This window comes from Xenopus tropicalis, chromosome 4 (genome assembly GCF_000004195.4).
Source record: "Xenopus tropicalis strain Nigerian chromosome 4, UCB_Xtro_10.0, whole genome shotgun sequence".
NCBI lineage: Eukaryota > Metazoa > Chordata > Amphibia > Anura > Pipidae > Xenopus > Xenopus tropicalis.
In genome coordinates this window covers 127,327,916-127,347,594 of record NC_030680.2, presented here as the reverse complement: position 1 = coordinate 127,347,594, position 19,679 = coordinate 127,327,916, and the positions used below count along the sequence as shown (strand labels likewise).

General features: G+C 49.2%; 1 protein-coding gene across 1 annotated transcript; it reads left to right on the top strand.

Moving 5' to 3' along the window:
* On the top strand, positions 1-5,903 carry rbm15b (RNA binding motif protein 15B). The gene has a single exon (XM_002935619.5). It carries the CDS (start codon positions 447-449, stop codon positions 2,805-2,807), a length of 2,361 nt encoding a protein of 786 aa, XP_002935665.2. The 5' UTR covers positions 1-446; the 3' UTR covers positions 2,808-5,903.
* Positions 5,904-19,679: the final 13,776 nt, after the last annotated feature.

Genomic DNA, 19,679 nt, shown 5'->3' with positions numbered 1-19,679 from the left:
TTTTATTGTTTATGTATTTGTTTATACCTTTCAATATTCTTCTTTCATTTTGACTTCCAAACGCCCCTGGTTGCAAGGCCAAGTAACCCATAGCAACCAGATTGTCTTAGCACTTCCTGTCAACAACGTAATAATTCTTAATTTTAAGTTTCCTCACCGTTTACTCAGCTAGCAGGTTACAGAGCCATTATTACACATTATAGTATCACCCTATTTACCCCTGACTATCCCAGTCAAGACGTTGGAGAGACTCTTCTGACGGCGGCCATGGCCTTTCTGCCCCCACTTGCCCCCCACTTGCCCTTGCTGCAGGGAACCTTTGTGATGCATTTAGAAGTGACAGTCTCTGTTAGTCAGAAGTGACAGGCGCTTTGGGGGCCCGCCGGCGGCCCATGTGACCCTCCGCGCCACACCCTTGCTTGCGTCACCGCTCCCGGCGCCCCCTGATGACATCACTCTCCCTCCCCACTCATTGTGGAAGATGGCGGCTGCACAGTAAGCGCGCCTCCCCCGCGTGTGGTGACGGAGCGGCGAGCAGCCAGCAGCGGGACGTGAGCATGAAGCGACAGAGCGAACGCGGGGAGCAGAGCCCCGGCCGCGCCAAGAGAGCCAGAGAGAGGCGGGAGGAGGCCGGAGGGGCTCACCATAAAAGTTCGGGAAGGCGGGAGAGGCCTAACCAGGCCGGGGCCTCCTCCTCTTCGTCTTCTTCCTCCTCCCGCCGGCCCAGAGATCCGCCGCCCCGGCCCCTTCTACTGACCGCTCCGGCCGAGGCCCCGGGCCTGGAGTACAAGACGCTGCTGATCAGTAACCTGGGCTCGGCGCTGCCCGACCCGCTGCTGGAGGATTGGCTCTTCCGGCACTTCCAGCGCTTCGGAGACATCAGTGTGAAGCTGTCACACACCCCGGAGCTCGGCCGGGTCGCCTACATCAACTTCCGCAGGCCGGCAGAGGCTCGCCAGGCCCGACACGCCAAGGTACGGCCGGTGCTGTACGATCGGCAGCTGCGTGTGGAGCCGGTATTCACTCAGCAACCGACCCGCCGGCCTGAGCCTTCCCCCCTCTCCCTCACCTCTCTGCCCAGCTACCCCCGATCCACTTCCCCCAGGCACCTGCTCCTGCCCTCCTCTCTCACCTCTACAGCGGCCTCTGGGGATGGCTACTACCCACTCTATGAGGAGAGAGTCCGGGGGGCCACCTACGGTATGAGCAGCACCAGTACGGCCGACGATGAGCAGCTGGCCCCAGAGGATGACCACCGAGCCACCCGCAATCTCTTCATTGGCAACTTAGACCACATGGTGTCGGAGGTGGATTTACGGAGGGCATTCGATAAATACGGCCCCATAGAGGAAGTGGTGATCAAGCGCCCGGGGAGGGGCCAAGGAGCGGCGTACGCCTTCCTCAGGTTCCAAAACCTGGACATGGCCCATCGGGCAAAGCTTGCAATGAGCGGGCGCTTGTTGGGGCGCAATGCAATGAAAATTGGCTATGGGAAACCCAACCCGAGCACACGACTATGGGTGGGGGGGCTGGGCCCCAACACCTCTCTCGCAGCGCTAGCTCGGGAGTTTGACCGCTTTGGGAGTATCCGTACAGTGGATTATGTCAAAGGAGACAGTTTTGCATACATCCAGTATGAAAGCTTAGATGCCGCCCAGGCGGCTTGTACGCAGATGAGGGGCTTTGCACTGGGAGACCGTAGGCTTCGGGTAGACTTTGCCACTGTGTCGCCGGACGAGGCTGCTGCAGCTGCATCTCGCTATGCTCCTCTTCAGACAACTCCATACCCTCTGCCTCTGCCCTATGAGTTGTTGCAACCTGAAGCTTATAGCAGGCATCGTACTGCTCTGGACCCAGATCTCAGAGTGAGAGATAGGACCCCTCCGCATCTTCTATACTCCGATCGCGAGAGACCGTTTGTGGAAGCCGGCTGGGTAAATTCTGAGCGGCGCAGCTCAGGCCAAGGTGCACGGAGCAGAAGTGGGGACCGTGGGGGTGGAGGTGGTGGGGGCAGCAGTTCAAAAACACGGGAGGAAAGAAGGCGACGACGCAGCTTGTCTAGCGACAGAGTTCGGAGTAGAGCCGAGAGGAGCCCAGATCGTCAAAGGAGGGAGCCTCCGGAAAGAGACCCTAGTACTCCTCCATCCCCGCAACACAATCACAGACCTTCATCCCAGGACAAGCCCCGGCCCCCAACCCCTGACCCGCCCCAGCCCCGCAGGAATCACCATCCTAGGCCTCCTGAGCCACCTGCTGAGCGGCAATCCCCTGGAGTGGAGAAGGGACGGACGCTGCCACCTGTGTGGTGTGGGCATTTGGTACTTAAAAACAGCTGTTTTCCAACCTACCTTCATTTCTTAGAGGGTGACCGTGATGTGCCAGGTGCCCTACTCAAGGACCGTTCTTCTACAAGTGGAGGCAGCCTGGCACAACTTAAGATTGCCCAGCGACTCCGGCTTGACCAGCCTAAGCTTGAGGAGGTCACCCGTAAAGTGAGACAGGGCACTGCCGGAGGCTATGCTGTACTTCTTGCCACACAAGCCCCACAAAATGAGGGGGCAATACCTGGGGAACCTGGCTTACAGCGCCGCCTTCTCAGGAACCTGGTCTCCTACCTAAAACAGAAACAGGCGGCTGGAGTTATCAGCCTACCAGTGGGAGGGAGCAACAAGGGCAGGGACCCCAGCGGCATGTTGTATGCATTCCCTCCATGTGACTTCCACCAGCTGTACCAGCAAAGTGCTCAGCGCCTTGTGGGCAAGCTAGAAGAGAACATGATTATTGTGTTGGTGAAAGACAGCGCCTAATCCAGAAGTCACTGTGCCCAATGGTGCCCTGTTAGACTGTCCTGTGCCTACACTGTCCTCTCTCTGTTATGGATTTCTGAATTGATGGGGGCGGGCAACCAAAAATATGGGGGAGTTCAAGTTAGGACTGAACTGAGTGGAATAAATCATGTATCACTTTAGTTGTGTAAAAGGTTCTGCAACCTAATTTACAAAGTGTTTTCTAACCCTGTTAGCTGTCGGTGTTCCAATGCACGGCAATGGCTATTGTCACAGGTATATAAGGCAGTCAGAAGTGAGGAATCATGGGAAGGTACCACCACCCCGCTCACTGTAGTCTCTCCTCCACTTAGGGCCCCCTTTTCTAGTCAAATTCCAACAGTAAACTTGCTGCTGGACAGATCCATTTTCCTTTTGTGTGCGCGTGTGTGTTATTTTTACATCCTGCCCCTTAGTGTATTCTGCTCCCTAGCTCCGTAATCGAGCACCTTAGAAAAGCTTTGTGTTTTTGGCTAGTTCATAGAGTTTGTCACATTGGGGATACTAGTTCTGTTTTTAGGGTTTGTGTGCCTGTGTCCTGGAGACCTCAGTAGTCAGAGGATCCCAAGAGTGCCTTATGTACATGTGACACTAGTGCAGCGTGTTCTGTCACTGAGCGTCCCTCTGGTGGCTGTGTATGTGTGAGTGAGAGATGTGGGGGTTGCAGGGCTGTTAGCAGAACCCATGAGCCTGATTAGTGGGATAAAACTACCTGTTTATAATCAGAAGCAGCCTCCTAGGATCAAACCCTGCTCATTATTTCTGCTTAATGAAGCTCGTTATGTGTGTGTGTGCGCGCCGAAGGGGGACTTAGGTTATTACCACTACCTGACTGACTAGTAGCTGGCAGTTTGTGTTAAGGCTGAGTATCTGTGTGCACTGCATCTTCATTATTAGTCCAGGAACTTAGCAGGGGTTAACTTTATCACTGCCCGGAGCCAACACAACACTGTTCTTATGTTTGTTTACATGTGTGCAAGCGTATGTGTGTGCATTTTACATATATTTAATGAACACGTAAAGGTGTACCCATTCTCCAATATCACAATCTGTATGTAATAGCACATCTGGCGGTTCTGTGTATGTATCTTGCACGCACATACTCCGTAGGTATGTATATATTGCTGAACCATATACATGTGACCAAACAAGACTTCTCTCACCCTCTTATAGGTGTGGAATGACAGCACTCAAGTTAAAAATCAAAGCATATTCTGCTATCTATGGGGTTATAAATACCAATGTATGTAGAACCATTTTTTAAAAATCCAGAAAGGCGATATATATATATATATATATATATATATATATATATATCTATACATTCAAATTTCTGTTCTAGAAATACATGCATCAACAGGCAGGATGAACTAAGCGCAGCTTGGAGATATAACCGTGGGCGCCCAAGGGTTTTGCCATAGACATTACCACATGTTTGGGGTGTAGCTTGGGGATATAGGAGCCGTACTATGCAAAGATAAAATAAACAGTAGAGGGAGGAAACACTAATCTTCCATCCATGTTCTTATATCCAGCCCGTGCCATGTGGGGGTTTTACCAGCTGCAGTTTGGGGCTTTTTGATGCATGTATTCTAAATTATTATCTCTCTAAAATGTTGCCTTTAATATATTTTTTTTGCTTTGTGTACATTGTTGGCAAAGCTGATGGCACAATACAGTTTCTATGGTTTGTACATTACAAGAGGAGCATTGCTTTATACGTTATGTTTTGATATTTAATTTGAGTGTTCCCCCCATCCCCCCCCAACATTGTGTTGCTAAGATACTCATAACAGCTATCCTTAAGCTGGCCTTACACTAATAGCTCCACTTGTTTGGTACCCTAGCCAAACTAGTGGATCTTTGCCCAGTTTGTTCACCTATCTTCTGGGCCAAACTGGGCTGATCGGATCACTTGGCCAACAGTAGAATCCTAATAACGGCTTATGCACACTTCTCAGGCCTAGCACGACTATTTTGAAATCTGCCCAGTAGATATGTGGCTGAGTTTCAGGCAGAGATCTATCGGGCAGTCAGTCCATAGCTCCCTTACCCCCCTACATTTACACCAGACTCATTTTATTTGTTCCCTGTTTAACTCAAGCTGGTTTTTTGGTTGGGAGCCAAGTCTTTCTTGGCTTGTCCTTGTTTTATCCCGAAAGGTTCTGTGCTGCTGGATGGGTAGCTGATAAGGTCCTGAAGATGCCTTTGTACCCAGAACCCAAGCTCCTAGTATGTAATTACATTTGTTTAAATCTTTAACATGTATGTTTTGGTGAATTTCCAACCCCTTCTCTCCAGTTAGAGGCTTTGGCCTTTATTCTCCCCCCTTCAACCAACAGAAAAAATATGCATTTGCTTTTAGTGGCTTTTTATGTTTCTAGGGAGCCAGAGTGTCCAGAGGCCAATATGTTCCGAATGTAGAGAGAGAAATTTAATAAATAACACTGAATTTTCAAGACCACGTGTAAAAGGCTGAAAGTGTTTCAGATGCAACAAAAAGCTCAGCACAAGCCCCAGTACTTTATATATAATTACTCACACCCACACCAGCCTGCTGGCCATTCTGCGCATTCAGTTATTGCCGCTGACCTCTAACCAACTCCCCTTTTTGCCCATTTGGCTCTTAAGCATCAAGCACCTATGGTGCCAGCCTTATGTGCCAACTGTGCCAATCATCAGCGGGGCATCAGATGCGCAAGGAAGGGGGAGTTTTAGGTGCGTCAGTGTCAGTAACTCTCCAGGGTTTCTTTATATGGCCAGCATGTGGCTAAAATACACAGACACAAAAAACACTTTTTCATTCAGTAGACCAGGTTGCTGGTCCTGGCCTCATGTTTTAAGGTAATGGTAAAAAATAGGGTATTACTCTGTTACATAATGTGTCACAAACTGCATTTCTGGTGTCTGAGGAGAGAATATCCTCAAGGGGCACCTATTCTGTCTGTTCTTGTACAGCAGAAAAAGAGGCTGTTGCTGGCCTCCTAGTGCAGTGCTGTTGCTGCACACCTTACTCTCACATCCATTATTTTGCCAAGTGCAGTGCATCAGTACAGAGAAAATAAAACACATTTCTTTTACATCGTTTATGTATAAAAAGAATTGCACCACCGAAATGGCTGCACAGCTCCAGGCTTTAAACTAAAATGTCAGCCTTTTGGGTTCCTGGGTTTGAGGCAAATCTATGTGGTGTGTATTTGATGCGGGTTTGCAGACAGCCGTAAGGGAAGGTAACATGTTCTGTACATTGTTATGGCTGTAAAGTGAGCTTTAAAGGGTAACTGTCATTTGTCACTTTTTTTAACCACATATGGTACCCAAGGTTTATCCTAGACTGTAGGCACTGTGCCAGGTACCCAAGGTTTATCCTAGACTGTAGGCACTGTGCCAAGTACCCAAGATTATAACCAAGACTAAAAAAAATAAATATATAAACGCACAGCCTTACTGCTCACATGGCACGATGCATCAATCCCCAATGGCTCACCGCCTGGCCTTTTGGAATATCGCAGAAAAAGAGGAGAGCACCTTCATGCAGGTTAACTGCTTCAGCCTTTATTGAATAAAGGCTGAAGCAGTTAACCTGCGTGAAGGTGCTCTCTTCTTTTTCTGCGGTATAGCCTAGACTGTAGGCACTGTGCCACTTAGTGAAGGTTTATCCTAGACTGTAGGCACTGTGCCACTTATTGAAGGTTTATCCTAGACTGTAGGCACTGAACCAGGTACCCAGTACCAGGTTCCCCAGGTTTAACCTAGACTGTAGGCACTGTGCCAGGTTCCCCAGGTTTAACCTAGACTGTAGGCACTGTGCCAGGTTCCCCAGGTTTAACCTAGACTGTAGGCACTGTGCCAGGTTCCCCAGGTTTAACCTAGACTGTAGGCACTGTGCCAGGTTCCCCAGGTTTAACCTAGACTGTAGGCACTGTGCCAGGTTCCCCAGGTTTAACCTAGACTGTAGGCACTGTGCCACTTAGTGAAGATTTAACCTAGACTGTAGGCACTGTACCAGGTACCAAAGGTTTAATTTAGACTGTAGGCACTGTGCCAGGTACCCAAGGTTTAACCTAAACCGTAGGCACTGTACCCCGGTACCCAAGGTTTAACCTAGACTGTAGGCACTGTGCCAGGTACCCAAGGTTTAACCTAGACTGTATGCACTGTGCCACTTAGTGAAGGTTTATCCTAGACTGTAGGCACTGTGCCAGGTACCCAAGGTTTAACCTAAACTGTAGGCACTGTGCCAGGCACCCCAGGTCCAACCTACACTGTAGGCACTGTGCCAGGCACCCAAGGTTTAACCTGCACTGTAGGCACTGTGCCAGGTACCCCAGGTTTAACTTTGACTGTAGGCACTGTGCCAGGTACCCCAGGTTTAACCTAGACTGTAGGCACTGTGCCAGGTACCCCAGGTTTAACCTAGACTGTAGGCACTGTGCCAGGTTCCCCATGTTCAACCTACACTGTGCCAGGCACCCAAGGTCCAAATGAGCGTAACTGTCATTTGTCACTTTTTTGAACCACATATGGTACCCAAGGTCCAACCTGTGCCATTCTTCGCAAGGTATAACCTAGACTGTAGGCACTGTGCCAGGTAAGCCAGGTCCAACCTACACTACAGGCACTGTGCCACTTATTCAAGGATTATGCTAGACTGTAGGCACTGTGCCAGGTACCCCACGTCCAACCTACACTGTAGGCACTCTGTCAGGCACCCAAGGTTTAACCTGCACTGTAGTCACTGTGCCAGGTACCCCAGGTCCAACCTACACTGTAGTCACTGTGCCACTTAGTGAAGGTTTAACCTAGACTGTAGGCACTGTGCCAGGTACCCCACGTCCAACCTACACTGTAGGCACTCTGTCAGGCACCCAAGGTTTAACCTGCACTGTAGGCACTGTGCCAGGTACCCAAGGTTTAACTTTGACTGTAGGCACTGTGCCAGGTACCCCAGGTTTAACCTAGACTGTAGGCACTGTGCCAGGTACCCCAGGTTTAACCTAGACTGTAGGCACTGTGCCAGGTACCCCATGTTCAACCTACACTGTGCCAGGCACCCAAGGTCCAAATGAGCGTAACTGTCATTTGTCACTTTTTTGAACCACATATGGTACCCAAGGTCCAACCTGTGCCATTTTTCTCAAGGTATAACCTAGACTGTAGGCACTGTGCCAGGTAAGCCAGGTCCAACCTACACTACAGGCACTGTGCCACTTATTCAAGGATTATGCTAGACTGTAGGCACTGTGCCCAAGGTCCAACCTACACTGTAGTCACTGTGCCAGGTACCCCAGGTCCAACCTACACTGTAGTCACTGTGCCACTTAGTGAAGGTTTAACCTAGACTGTAGGCACTGTGCCAGGTACCCCACGTCCAACCTACACTGCAGGCACTATGCCACTTATTCAAGGATTATGCTAGACTGTAGGCACTGTGCCAGGTACCCCACGTCCAACCTACACTGTAGGCACTCTGCCAGGCACCCAAGGTTTAACCTGCACTTAAGGCACTGTGCCAGGTACCCAAGGTTTAACCTAGACGGTAGGCACTGTGCCACTTATTCAAAGATTATGCTAGACTGTAGGCACTGTGCAACGTACCCAAGGTCCAACCTACACTGTAGTCACTGTGCCAGGTACCCCAGGTCCAACCTGCAATGTAGGCACTGTGCAACGTACCCAAGGTCCAACCTACACTGTAGTCACTGTGCCAGGTACCCCAGGTCCAACCTACATTGTAGTCACTGTACCAGGTACCCCATGTCCAACCTACACTGCAGGCACTGTGCCACTTATTCAAGGATTATGCTAGACTGTAGGCACTATGCCAGGCACCCAAGGTTTAACCTGCACTTTAGGCACTGTGCCAGGTACCCAAGGTTTAACCTAGACTGTAGGCACTGTGCCAGGTACCCAAGGTTTAACCTAGACTGTAGGCACTGTGCCAGGTACCGCAGGTCCAACCTGCAATGTAGGCACTCTGCCAGGCATCCCAGGTCCAACCTACACTGTGCCAGGCACTCCAGGTCCAACCTGCAATGTAGGCACTCTGCCAGGCACCCCAGGTCCAACCTACACTGTGCCAGGCACCCCAGGTCCAACCTGCAATGTAGGCACTGTGCCAGGTACCCCAGGTCCAACCTGCAATGTAGGCTCTGTGCCAGGCACCCCAGGTCCAACCTGCAATGTAGGCACTGTGCCATGTACCCCAGGTCCAACCTGCAATGTAGGCACTGTGCCAGGCACCCAAGGTTTAACCTAGACTGTAGGCACTGTGCCAGGCACCCCAGGTCCAACCTACACTGTGCCAGGTACCGAAGGTATAACGAAAATATTTCATGTTTCTTAGTTATATGTATGCATTAAATGACAGTTTGATTTCTTGCTTTATGTTATGAACAAGTGACAGAACATTTTGATGTCTGAGTATTTTGGAGGGTGGCAGATAAAACATTTAGAATTGCCCCCATTAGTTCCTTTTGCCCCCACAGTAACTCACACAGGCGGTGTGTAGGCTGGGAGCTGTTCATCCAACATTCCCATACAGAATCTCCTGTGTAGTTCGGCAATCGGCTCTTACCCTCAAATCTGTGCTATAAGCCTGTGTGAGCCCCAGGGGGGTGTTTATATAGATCTGTGCCAATATGGCTCTATGACTTTACACTGTTTATTTTCTATACGGCCTGTGTTGGGTCCCCAGATGATGGATTACAGCCCCAAGCTTTAGCCTTGATTATATGTTGGTGCCAGTGAGAGTGATAGTCCAGCCGTATCCGGGCGCCCAAGGTTAATAACAAGGCTCTAAGTGATCTGGTGATGCTACTGATCACATGACACGCTAGCATTACACCGGGAGATGGGGTTCAGAAGTCATGAGCTGTTCCCCTCCAGTACTGATACAGAGAGTTATAGTCTGTATGGCAGGCTTTACAGCATTGATATTGCTAAGGTAAGGGGTAGCTCACCTTTAAATTAGCTTTTAGTATGATGTAGAGTGTGTTATTCAGAGACAGTTTGCAATTGGTCTTCATTATGTGTGTTGAATTATTTAGCTTTTCATTCAGCAGCTCGCTCTCCAATTAGGAAATTTGGCAGCTATCTTGTTGCTAGGGTCAATTTAACCTAGCAACCAGGCAGTGGTTTGAAAGAGAGGCAGGAATATAGAGGAGGGCTTCCACTGAAAGCGAAGGAATAAAAAGAAACAAAACAATTGTAGCCTCACAGAGCAATAGTTTATTGGCTTCTGGGGCCAGTGACCCCCATGTAAGATCTGTAAAGAGCAGTTAAAATGTTACTCAGAATAGGGGGTTCAATAACAAACTACAAGTTGCCCTGAAGGTCGACCACCCCTTTATGGGAGCTTTGGAATTAAACGTTTGGACACAGTTTTGTCAGTGATGATGTGATAGGGTTAATAATCAGGGCTAAGGATAATGCTCCATAGTTTGGGGGATGATTTATTTGTGCAAGAGCACTTACTCTGTATTGAGATTATATATATAACATCGAAAATGGAGGGCACTTTCCAAAAACTATATATATTGTTACATATACAAATATTTCCCTCCCCGGGCAATGGGTCGGGCAGCTCCTTACCCCTGAGAATCCCCTGGAGTTCCTGGGCAGCTGCTCCAGCATCTCTGGGCGCACAGACGGGGCATCTCTGGGCAGCTGCTCCGGCATCTCTGGGCGCACAGACGGGGCATCTCTGGGCGCACAGACGGGGCATCTCTGGGCGCACAGACGGGGCATCTCTGGGCGCACAGACGGGGCATCTCTGGGCGCACAGACGGGGCATCTCTGGGCGCACAGACGGGGCATCTCTGGGCACAGACGGGGCATCTCTGGGCGCACAGACGGGGCATCTCTGGGCGCACAGACGGGGCATCTCTGGGCGCACAGACGGGGCATCTCTGGGCGCACAGACGGGGCATCTCTGGGCACAGACGGGGCATCTCTGGGCGCACAGACGGGGCATCTCTGGGCGCACAGACGGGGCATCTCTGGGCGCACAGACGGGGCATCTCTGGGCGCACAGACGGGGCATCTCTGGGCGCAGACGGGGCATCTCTGGGCGCAGACGGGGCATCTCTGGGCGCACAGACGCGGCATCTCTGGGCACAGACGGGGCATCTCTGGGCGCACAGACGGGGCATCTCTGGGCACAGACGGGACATCTCTGGGCACAGACGGGGCATCTCTGGGCGCACAGACGGGGCATCTCTGGGCGCACAGACGGGGCATCTCTGGGCGCAGACGGGGCATCTCTGGGCGCACAGACGGGGCATCTCTGGGCACAGACGGGGCATCTCTGGGCGCACAGACGGGGCATCTCTATGCACAGACGGGGCATCTCTGGGTGCACAGACGGGGCACCTCTGGGCGCAGACGGGGCATCTCTGGGCGCAGACGGGGCATCTCTGGGCGCACAGACGCGGCATCTCTGGGCACAGACGGGGCATCTCTGGGCGCACAGACGGGGCATCTCTGGGCACAGACGGGACATCTCTGGGCACAGACGGGGCATCACTGGGCGCACAGACGGGGCATCTCTGGGCACAATAATTGTTTCCACGGCCCCTTGTTTTCAACGTACTGGCAGTTTTTACACTACTGGTACAATGGGTTTAAAGCAACAGCGCCACCTGCAGTTCACGTTGGCCAACTGGGTACAATTGGTACAGGAATCTCAGGTTATTTCTATGCCTACGAACTTGTCAGCAGAAAAAATATATTAACCCTAATTTATAAAGTGCCACCATATTGGGCAGCAATGTGCAATAACTGTGAATACACAGACATACAGCTGCATGTTACGGAGCTTTTAGAAGGAATCCTGTGAATGTGTGTTGGAAAGCTGCTTAGTATTTCCCTTTATTATGACCAACTGCAGCTTTTTGATAATCTCTCCTTACCCCCAAGAACAATATACAGCCCCAACCAATAATTACGTCCATGGAGCCGGCTCCGTAGGGGATACATTTCTGGGCTGCCTCTGTATTGGTGCTGTGCAACGCTTACTGATAATACAGGTGGATTAAACCTCTCCTATTTATCTTTAAACACTGCTTTCTAGTTACTAGGGTAAGCAAGCCTTAGCAACCCCATAAGCATCCCACTCCTAAACTGGGGAGCTGCAGAACAAAATGGTTATTTCAAAAACGTAAGCTTTTTAAAAAGTAAACATAATTTCAATCAACTCTGCAATATACATCAGTTAAAAATCTTGCGCCCTTTCATGATTTGTAATGTAATAATATGGTTTGGAACAGTTAAGCCCCGCCCCCTGTTCTGCTGATCTGGCTGGCTACTTTGAGACTGTCCCCAGCCCGCCTTCAGTCTGAAGTCGCCACACAGTCCCCTGCACATGTGATGTCAAATAAGAAAAGGAAAAATGAAGTGCAATGCATTGTGGGTTATGTAGTTATGTTGGGTTAAACCCCTCCCCCACAGACTGTTCTTCCGCTTCAGCTGATTCTTCCGCTTCTTCTTCTTCTTCTTAGCGCCCCCCATTTTCTAAACGCTACTCCTCCTACAGTTTTAGGGGTACAACACCCAAACTCCCCACACATCTTTGCCCTATAGCGGAGCAGGTTGCTTGTGCTTTTCTAAGCTATTGTGCCCCCCGTCTTTTTGTGGCGCCGCTCCGAACCCCCCAATTTTCCCATTGACTTTGACAGGGAAGATTTTCAAACTGCTGCCAATCTTACAGCTTTGAAGCTGCACCCCCCAAACTTGAATCACACAGTCATGGGGTCAGCCTTGATGATTATTGGGTGCCCAAAAGTGGGCGGAGCTGTGAACCGCCAATCAGAGTTTACTTATTGATTTGGGGGAAATCCAACCTGTTGCCAGTCTCACAGTAATAACCCCGGGGTCCCCAAACTTTTCACAGTTGGTCACTAGGGGACTGCACTTTTAGTTTTAAAAAGTGGGCGGAGCCACCAACAGCCAATCAAATTTCATCTATTGATTTTTATTGGTTTGATGCCAAACTTTGCACAGTCAGTCACTGGTGACTACGCATTCAGGTTTTTTTTTAAAAATCTGCAAAGTGGGTGGGGCTAACAGCAGCCAATCATATTGCACCCATTGACTTTAATGGGGAAATTGAAACTGCTGCCACACTTACAGCTTTGAGGCGACACTCCCCAAACTTGAATCACACAGTCATGGGCTCAGCCTGAATGAAAATATGATGATTGTTGGATGCCAAAACTGGGCGGAGATGTGAACAGCCAATCAGATTTTACCTATTGACTTGGCAGAAATCCCCGGGGTCCCCAAACTTTTCACAGTTGGTCACTAGGGGACTGCAATTTTAGTTTTGAAAAGTGGGCGGAGCCACCAACAACCAATCAGATTTCACCTATTGATTTTTAATGGTTTGTTGCCAGGGTTCGCAAACTTTACATAGTCAGACACTGGGTGACTACGCATTTAAGGTTTTTTGTATTTTTGTAAGTGGGTGGAGCCACCAACAGCCAATCAGATTTTACCTATTGACTCTAAATGGGGAAATCCAAACCTGCTGCCATTCTCACAGTAATAACACCAGGGCCCCCAAACTTTTCACAGTTAGTCACTAGAGGACTACAGTTTTAGTTTTGAAAAAGTGGGCAGGGCCACCAACAGCCAATCAGATTTCACCTATTGATTTTTATTGGTTTCACGCGAGAGTTCGCAAACTTTGCACAGTCAGTCACTGCGTGACTTTGTACTCAAGGTTAGAAAAAGTGGGCGGGGCCACCAAAAGCCAATCACATTTCTTTCATTGTTTTCAGTGGGAACATTTTAACTGCAGCCATTCTCACATGTTTAATGTCAGGGTCCCCAAACTTTGCACAGTTTGTCACGGGGTGACTATGTTCCATGTTTAGAAAAGTGGGTGGGGCCAACAACAACCAATTAGATTTCATCTATAGACGTCATATGTTTAAATTTAAACTGCGGCCATTCTTTAAATATTAATATTACGGTCTCCAAACTTTGCAGAGCTAGTCACCTGGTAACTGCAGTTCAGAGTTAGAAAAAGTGGGTGGAGCCACCAACAGCCAATCAGACTTCACCTATTGAATTTTTTTGGTTTATATTTAAAATGTTGCTTTGCTCACACTATTTATGTCAGGGTTCCTAAACAAGTGGGAGGAGCCACCAACAGCCAATCCATTTCCACCCATTAGATTTCATTGGTTTATATTTAAACTGATGCCATTATTTAAATATTAATTCCAGGGTTGTTAAAGTTTTCAGGGTTAGTCACTGGGTATTTGCCATTCAAAGTTAGAAAAAAAGTGGGCGGAGCCACCAACAGCCAATAACATTTCACCTATTTACTTTCAATAGTGAAGCGTAAAATGCTGTCAGTCTCACAATTTTTATGCCCGAGTCCCCAAAATATGCAAAGTTGGTCACTGGGGGACTGCAGTTCAAAAATAGGAAAAGTAGGTTGGGCCACTAACAGCCAATCAGATTTCATCCATTGAACTTTATTGGTTTAAATTTAAAATGCTGCCATTCTTACACTATTTATGCCAGGGTGCCCACTGTTTGTCACTGGGTGACTTCGACTCAAGGTTAGAAAAAGTGGGCGGAACCACCAATCACAATTCACCTATTGACTTTTATTGGTGTAATTGCTGCCGTTCTTTAACTATTAATCCTAGGGTCCCTAAACTTCGCAGAGTTAGTCACTGGGTAACTGCACTTCCAGGTTAGAAAAAGGGGGTGGAGCCACCAACCGCCAATCAGATGTCGTTGACTTTCAGTGGGGAAATTTAAGTTAAAACCAGGGCCCCCAAACTTTGCACAGTGGTTTTTACTGTATAACTGTGGTCCAAGGTTAGAGAAAGTGGGTGGAGCCCATTCAGTATCTTCATGTTTTTCAACCCAACATGAAGTTTGTTCTCAAACTTCCCTTTCTAGTTCCTGCATGCTGTCTGTAAGCTGTGGAGAAGTTGTTACAATTTGTAACATCAATGTTTTAGTCCCTCCTCCCCTGCTAGGATTATAAATGATGCAGAAAGAAGAACAGTCTTGCAGCTGGATTTCAGCATCTACAAATGGTAGTAATAAGTCAAATCAACTGGACTTGTTTCTTTTTTTTCTTACAGATGTTTCACCAGTCATCTGGTTAGCTTTCTCAGTTCTTAACAAGGCAGGGGGTGCCCATGTTAGGAGGGCAGAGTTCCACATAAGGCAGGGGGTGCCCATGTTAGGAGGGCAGAGTTCCACGCAAGGCAGGGGGTGCCCATGTTAGAAGGGCAGAGTTCCACGTAAGGCAGGGGGTGCCCATGTTAGGAGGGCAGAGTTCCACGTAAGGCAGGGGGTGCTGATACTGGGAGGGCAGAGTTCCACGCAAGGCAGGGGGTGCCCATACTGGGAGGGCAGAGTTCCACATAAGGCAGGGGGTGCCCATGTTAGGAGGGCAGAGTTCCACGTAAGGCAGGGGGTGCCCATACTGGGAGGGCAGAGTTCCACATAAGGCAGGGGGTGCCCATACTGGGAGGGCAGAGTTCCACATAAGGCAGGGGGTGCCCATGTTAGGAGGGCAGAGTTCCACGCAAGGCAGGGGGTGCCCATGTTAGGAGGGCAGAGTTCCATGTAAGGCAGGGGGTGCCCATGTTAGGAGGGCAGAGTTCCACACAAGGCAGGGGGTGCCCATACTGGGAGGGCAGAGTTCCACGCAAGGCAGGGGGTGCCCATGTTAGGAGGGCAGAGTTCCACACAAGGCAGGGGGTGCCCATACTGGGAGGGCAGAGTTCCACGCAAGGCAGGGGGTGCCCATGTTAGGAGGGCAGAGTTCCACGTAAGGCAGGGGGTGCCCATGCTGGGAGGGCAGAGTTCCACGCAAGGCAGGGGGTGCCCATGCTGGGAGGGCAGAGTTCCATGGAAAGCAGGGGGTACCCATACTGGGAGGGCAGAGCTCCACGCAAGGCGGGGGTGCCCATACTGGGAGGGCAGAGCTCCACGCAAGGCAGGGGGTGCCCATACTGGGAGGGCAGAGCTCCACGCAAGGCAGGGGGTGCCCATACTGGGAGGGCAGAGCTCCACGCAAGGCAGGGGGTACCCATACTGGGAGGGCAGAGCTCCACGCAAGGCAGGGGGTGCCCATACTGGGAGGGCAGAGCTCCACGCAAGGCAGGGGGTGCCCATACTGGGAGGGCAGAGTTCCACGCAAGGCAGGGGGTGCCCATACTGGGAGGGCAGAGTTCCACGTAAGGCAGGGGGTGCCCATACTGGGAGGGCAGAGTTCCACGTAAGGCAGGGGGTGCCCATACTGGGAGGGCAGAGCTCCACGCAAGGCAGGGGGTGCCCATACTGGGAGGGCAGAGCTCCACGCAAGGCAGGGGGTGCCCATACTGGGAGGGCAGAGCTCCACGCAAGGCAGGGGGTACCCATACTGGGAGGGCAGAGCTCCACGCAAGGCAGGGGGTGCCCATACTGGGAGGGCAGAGCTCCACGCAAGGCAGGGGGTGCCCATACTGGGAGGGCAGAGTTCCACGCAAGGCAGGGGGTGCCCATACTGGGAGGGCAGAGTTCCACGTAAGGCAGGGGGTGCCCATACTGGGAGGGCAGAGTTCCACGTAAGGCAGGGGGTGCCCATACTGGGAGGGCAGAGCTCCACGCAAGGCAGGGGGTGCCCATACTGGGAGGGCAGAGCTCCACGCAAGGCAGGGGGTGCCCATACTGGGAGGGCAGAGCTCCACGCAAGGCAGGGTGTGCCCATACTGGGAGGGCAGAGCTCCACGCAAGGCAGGGGGTGCCCATGCTGGGAGGGCAGAATTCAACATAAGGCAGGGGGGAAAAGCAGAACTTTGAAGGGAAACACTTACCTGCCCAGGCCCTTTCAGGGATCCAATCAAACTGGCACCACCACTGATCATACCTTTCATTCTCGTTTAAGTTAATACACTTAAAGGTCTGCTTATTTAGCCCAAATCAGGAGTCATCCAATTGGCTCCTAGGCCAAAGGTTGTATCATAATATACAGATAGCTGTTGCCAGAGGAGTGCATTCGCCTGCTCTCGTGGTCCTTGCCAAGAGATATCCACCCCCCTTTTATAGCCAATTATCAGCCTGGCAGGCACCCTGGGGGCCCAGTACACTTGGCAAACAGCTGCTGCTACTGACTGGGCTGGAGGGGCCGACTGGCCTCCTTTATAAACACGTCACTTCCCAAACCACTGAGTATTAGCTATTCCTAGCCTGACAATAAAGGCCGATTCCTGCCGACTGGCACCATTAGCCATTACTAATCAAGCTGACACTTGAGGATCCTTTCTGCTGGCAATGTGCTCCATGTTACTCAGAGCGGCGCCCGAGGCAGTTTGTGTTGGACACCGGTGATTACAGTGTATGTGATGCTGATGGCGGGGCGTTGGCAGTAGGAGCAATTGCTTTGCATACATGTGTATATGTTAGCACCAAAGGCAAAACAGCAAGGTGTGTGTTTAACCCCCGGATGGTGAACGAAAGCCTCTTGTGAGAAAATCCCCATTTGACTTATTCCCCATATACTATGCACTACCTGTACTCTCTTTTATACCACCTAGCCTGGCCCTGTGCATACTGCTGCCAGCTCACCCCTTCAGTGCCGACCATATATTAAACCCACACCCTGCATGGCTAGTTGGCATTTCATTTAGATTTATGCTGCATGGCTTCAAAATCAGTTCAGTCTGCAGCATGCATCTAAATGAATTGCTGATTAGCCATGCAGGATGTGGCTTCAAATCCACCCACAGCAACCAATCAGATAATTCCTTTTAATTTTTTCTAACTAATTACAGATTGGGTGCCCTTAGGCAATTTACTCAACAGTATCTTGTGTCTGTGGAAGAGTTGTTTTGGTTTGAATAAAGAACAGCCATGGTGCAGGCAGGTTAATGCAAGGTATTAGCAGGGGGTGCTGCTTGGGGGTTTTATAGCTTGTGAGAAGCACTTTAGTTACTGTATAGGTAGGACAAGTCATTTCCCTCTGCAGAGGTAGAAGATAAGTGACTAGAATCATTGAGGGGTTCCTAACTACTTGGCAACCCCCGCTGGGATTTTACCTTTCCTGATACACACAGAGGCTGGAGGGAAGGCTGATGGTACAGCTGATGCTTTTGCCTGCAGCTGAAGAATAAACAAAAGTATTTATTCTTTTAATTAGTACCATGCCATAGGACTGCTGTACAACTTGCTCTCAGCAGCAGCCATCTGTCACACAAAAGCCCTGCTGTTTTACCCTCACTGTGTATGTGTTTCTCCTACATAGCGCTCCTCCTCTTCCAACCCCAGAGCATAGCACAAATCCCCATGTTTAGGCAGGGTACATCATATACATTATATGAGTGGGGGCTACGCTGGTGCCAACCACATTTAGGCCTGCTTTCCATGTTTGGGTTGGGGCTCCTGGTTCCACTGAAAATAAACCTCCCAGCTATGGCAGCAGCACGGATACTTATGGGTTTGACAGTCTGAATTAGGGAATGTGTGCTCTTGGCTCCAATTAAAGGGTCAGTCCACCTTAGGCAAAATGGAACTGGTCTGTATATCTTTGTGGTTTTAGAACAATTTGGATTTTATTTGTGCAGCTATCAGACTAGCGGCCACTGAGAACATGAGCAGAAATATAAGCATTGAAAATAACTGCAAAACTAAAGCCTCACTGTTAATCCATTTGTTTCTCAGGGTCTGTGTCTCACACAGGGTGTTTCAAGGTTAGTTTCCCCTTTAAAGCGATTATCCACATGCTCCACTATCAAATACATGGTAAACCTGCACATCTACATGCACGAATTTAAACATGAAATTTGTACAATTTGACCTGCATCCAACTCTAACCTGCCCGCTCCCAACCCGAGAATCCACCTCTAATTATAGACACACTCCCCCGTCCCATCTCTGAAGTCATGGAGGGGCAGGGGAAACCCACGGGTTTCAGGCAGACTCACACATCACTCATTTGTATCATGTGAATTAGCCTTCAGTCCATTGCCCTGGTCACCCCTGAGATAAAAGGGGTAGTTTAGTATGTTACAGAATGGCCTATTCTTAGAAACATTTCATTTGGCCTTTTTATTTTATTTTTATAAATGGTGAATGCTTTGCCTTGCTCTTCTCCCTATTCCATCTTGCAATTTACAAAGCTTCCTGCTTGTTGGGTGTTACTGGCCAAAATAAACTATTGCAAGTGAACCTAAATCCAGGATTCCTTTTAAAAATACATGGTCATTTTTCTTTAATGCTATAGATATAAGTAATAAGGATCAGATTTATAAAATGCTGCATATATAGATTTCAATCATTCACGAACATATAAGCAAAATTAGCCTTGATTTTGTTCACAAGGAAACTTTTCTTTTCTTTTTATAGTTTATCCACTGGGCAAAGTTCGTTAATTTGTTTTTCTCTATTTAAAATTACTTATTTTGTTTCTCTGTAAGCATTCTATTTTCTTCATTTCTTATCTTTTTGAAGGACAAACTGTCGAATGTGACTATTGTTGTACAACCTATATTTAAATAATTTGGCATTATTCATCCTACATGTTTATTGCAAAACTTGAATAAAATGTTTAAAAAAAAAAAACCAAAAAAAACTATTGCTCTGTGAGGCTACAGTGTTGTTGTTATGTTTCAAGCCTATTCAGACCTTCTGCTATTTATTTCCAGTCTCTTATTCAAACCACTGACTGGTTGCTAGGCTAAATGGGACCCTAGTAACCAGATAGCTGCTAAAGTTCCAAACTGGAGAGATGCTAAACTACTTTAAACCATTATTCCAAGGTAAGCAGCAAATAAGCTCGTTAGTAGACTGCAGTCTCATTGGTTTTTGTTTTATCCAATAGAAGTGGGACAGATGTTACAA

What these genes read in the sequence shown, in the direction of transcription:
- rbm15b (XM_002935619.5), top strand. Translation starts at nt 447, where the DNA reads ATGACATCACTCTCCCTCCCCACTCATTGTGGAAGATGGCGGCTGCAC.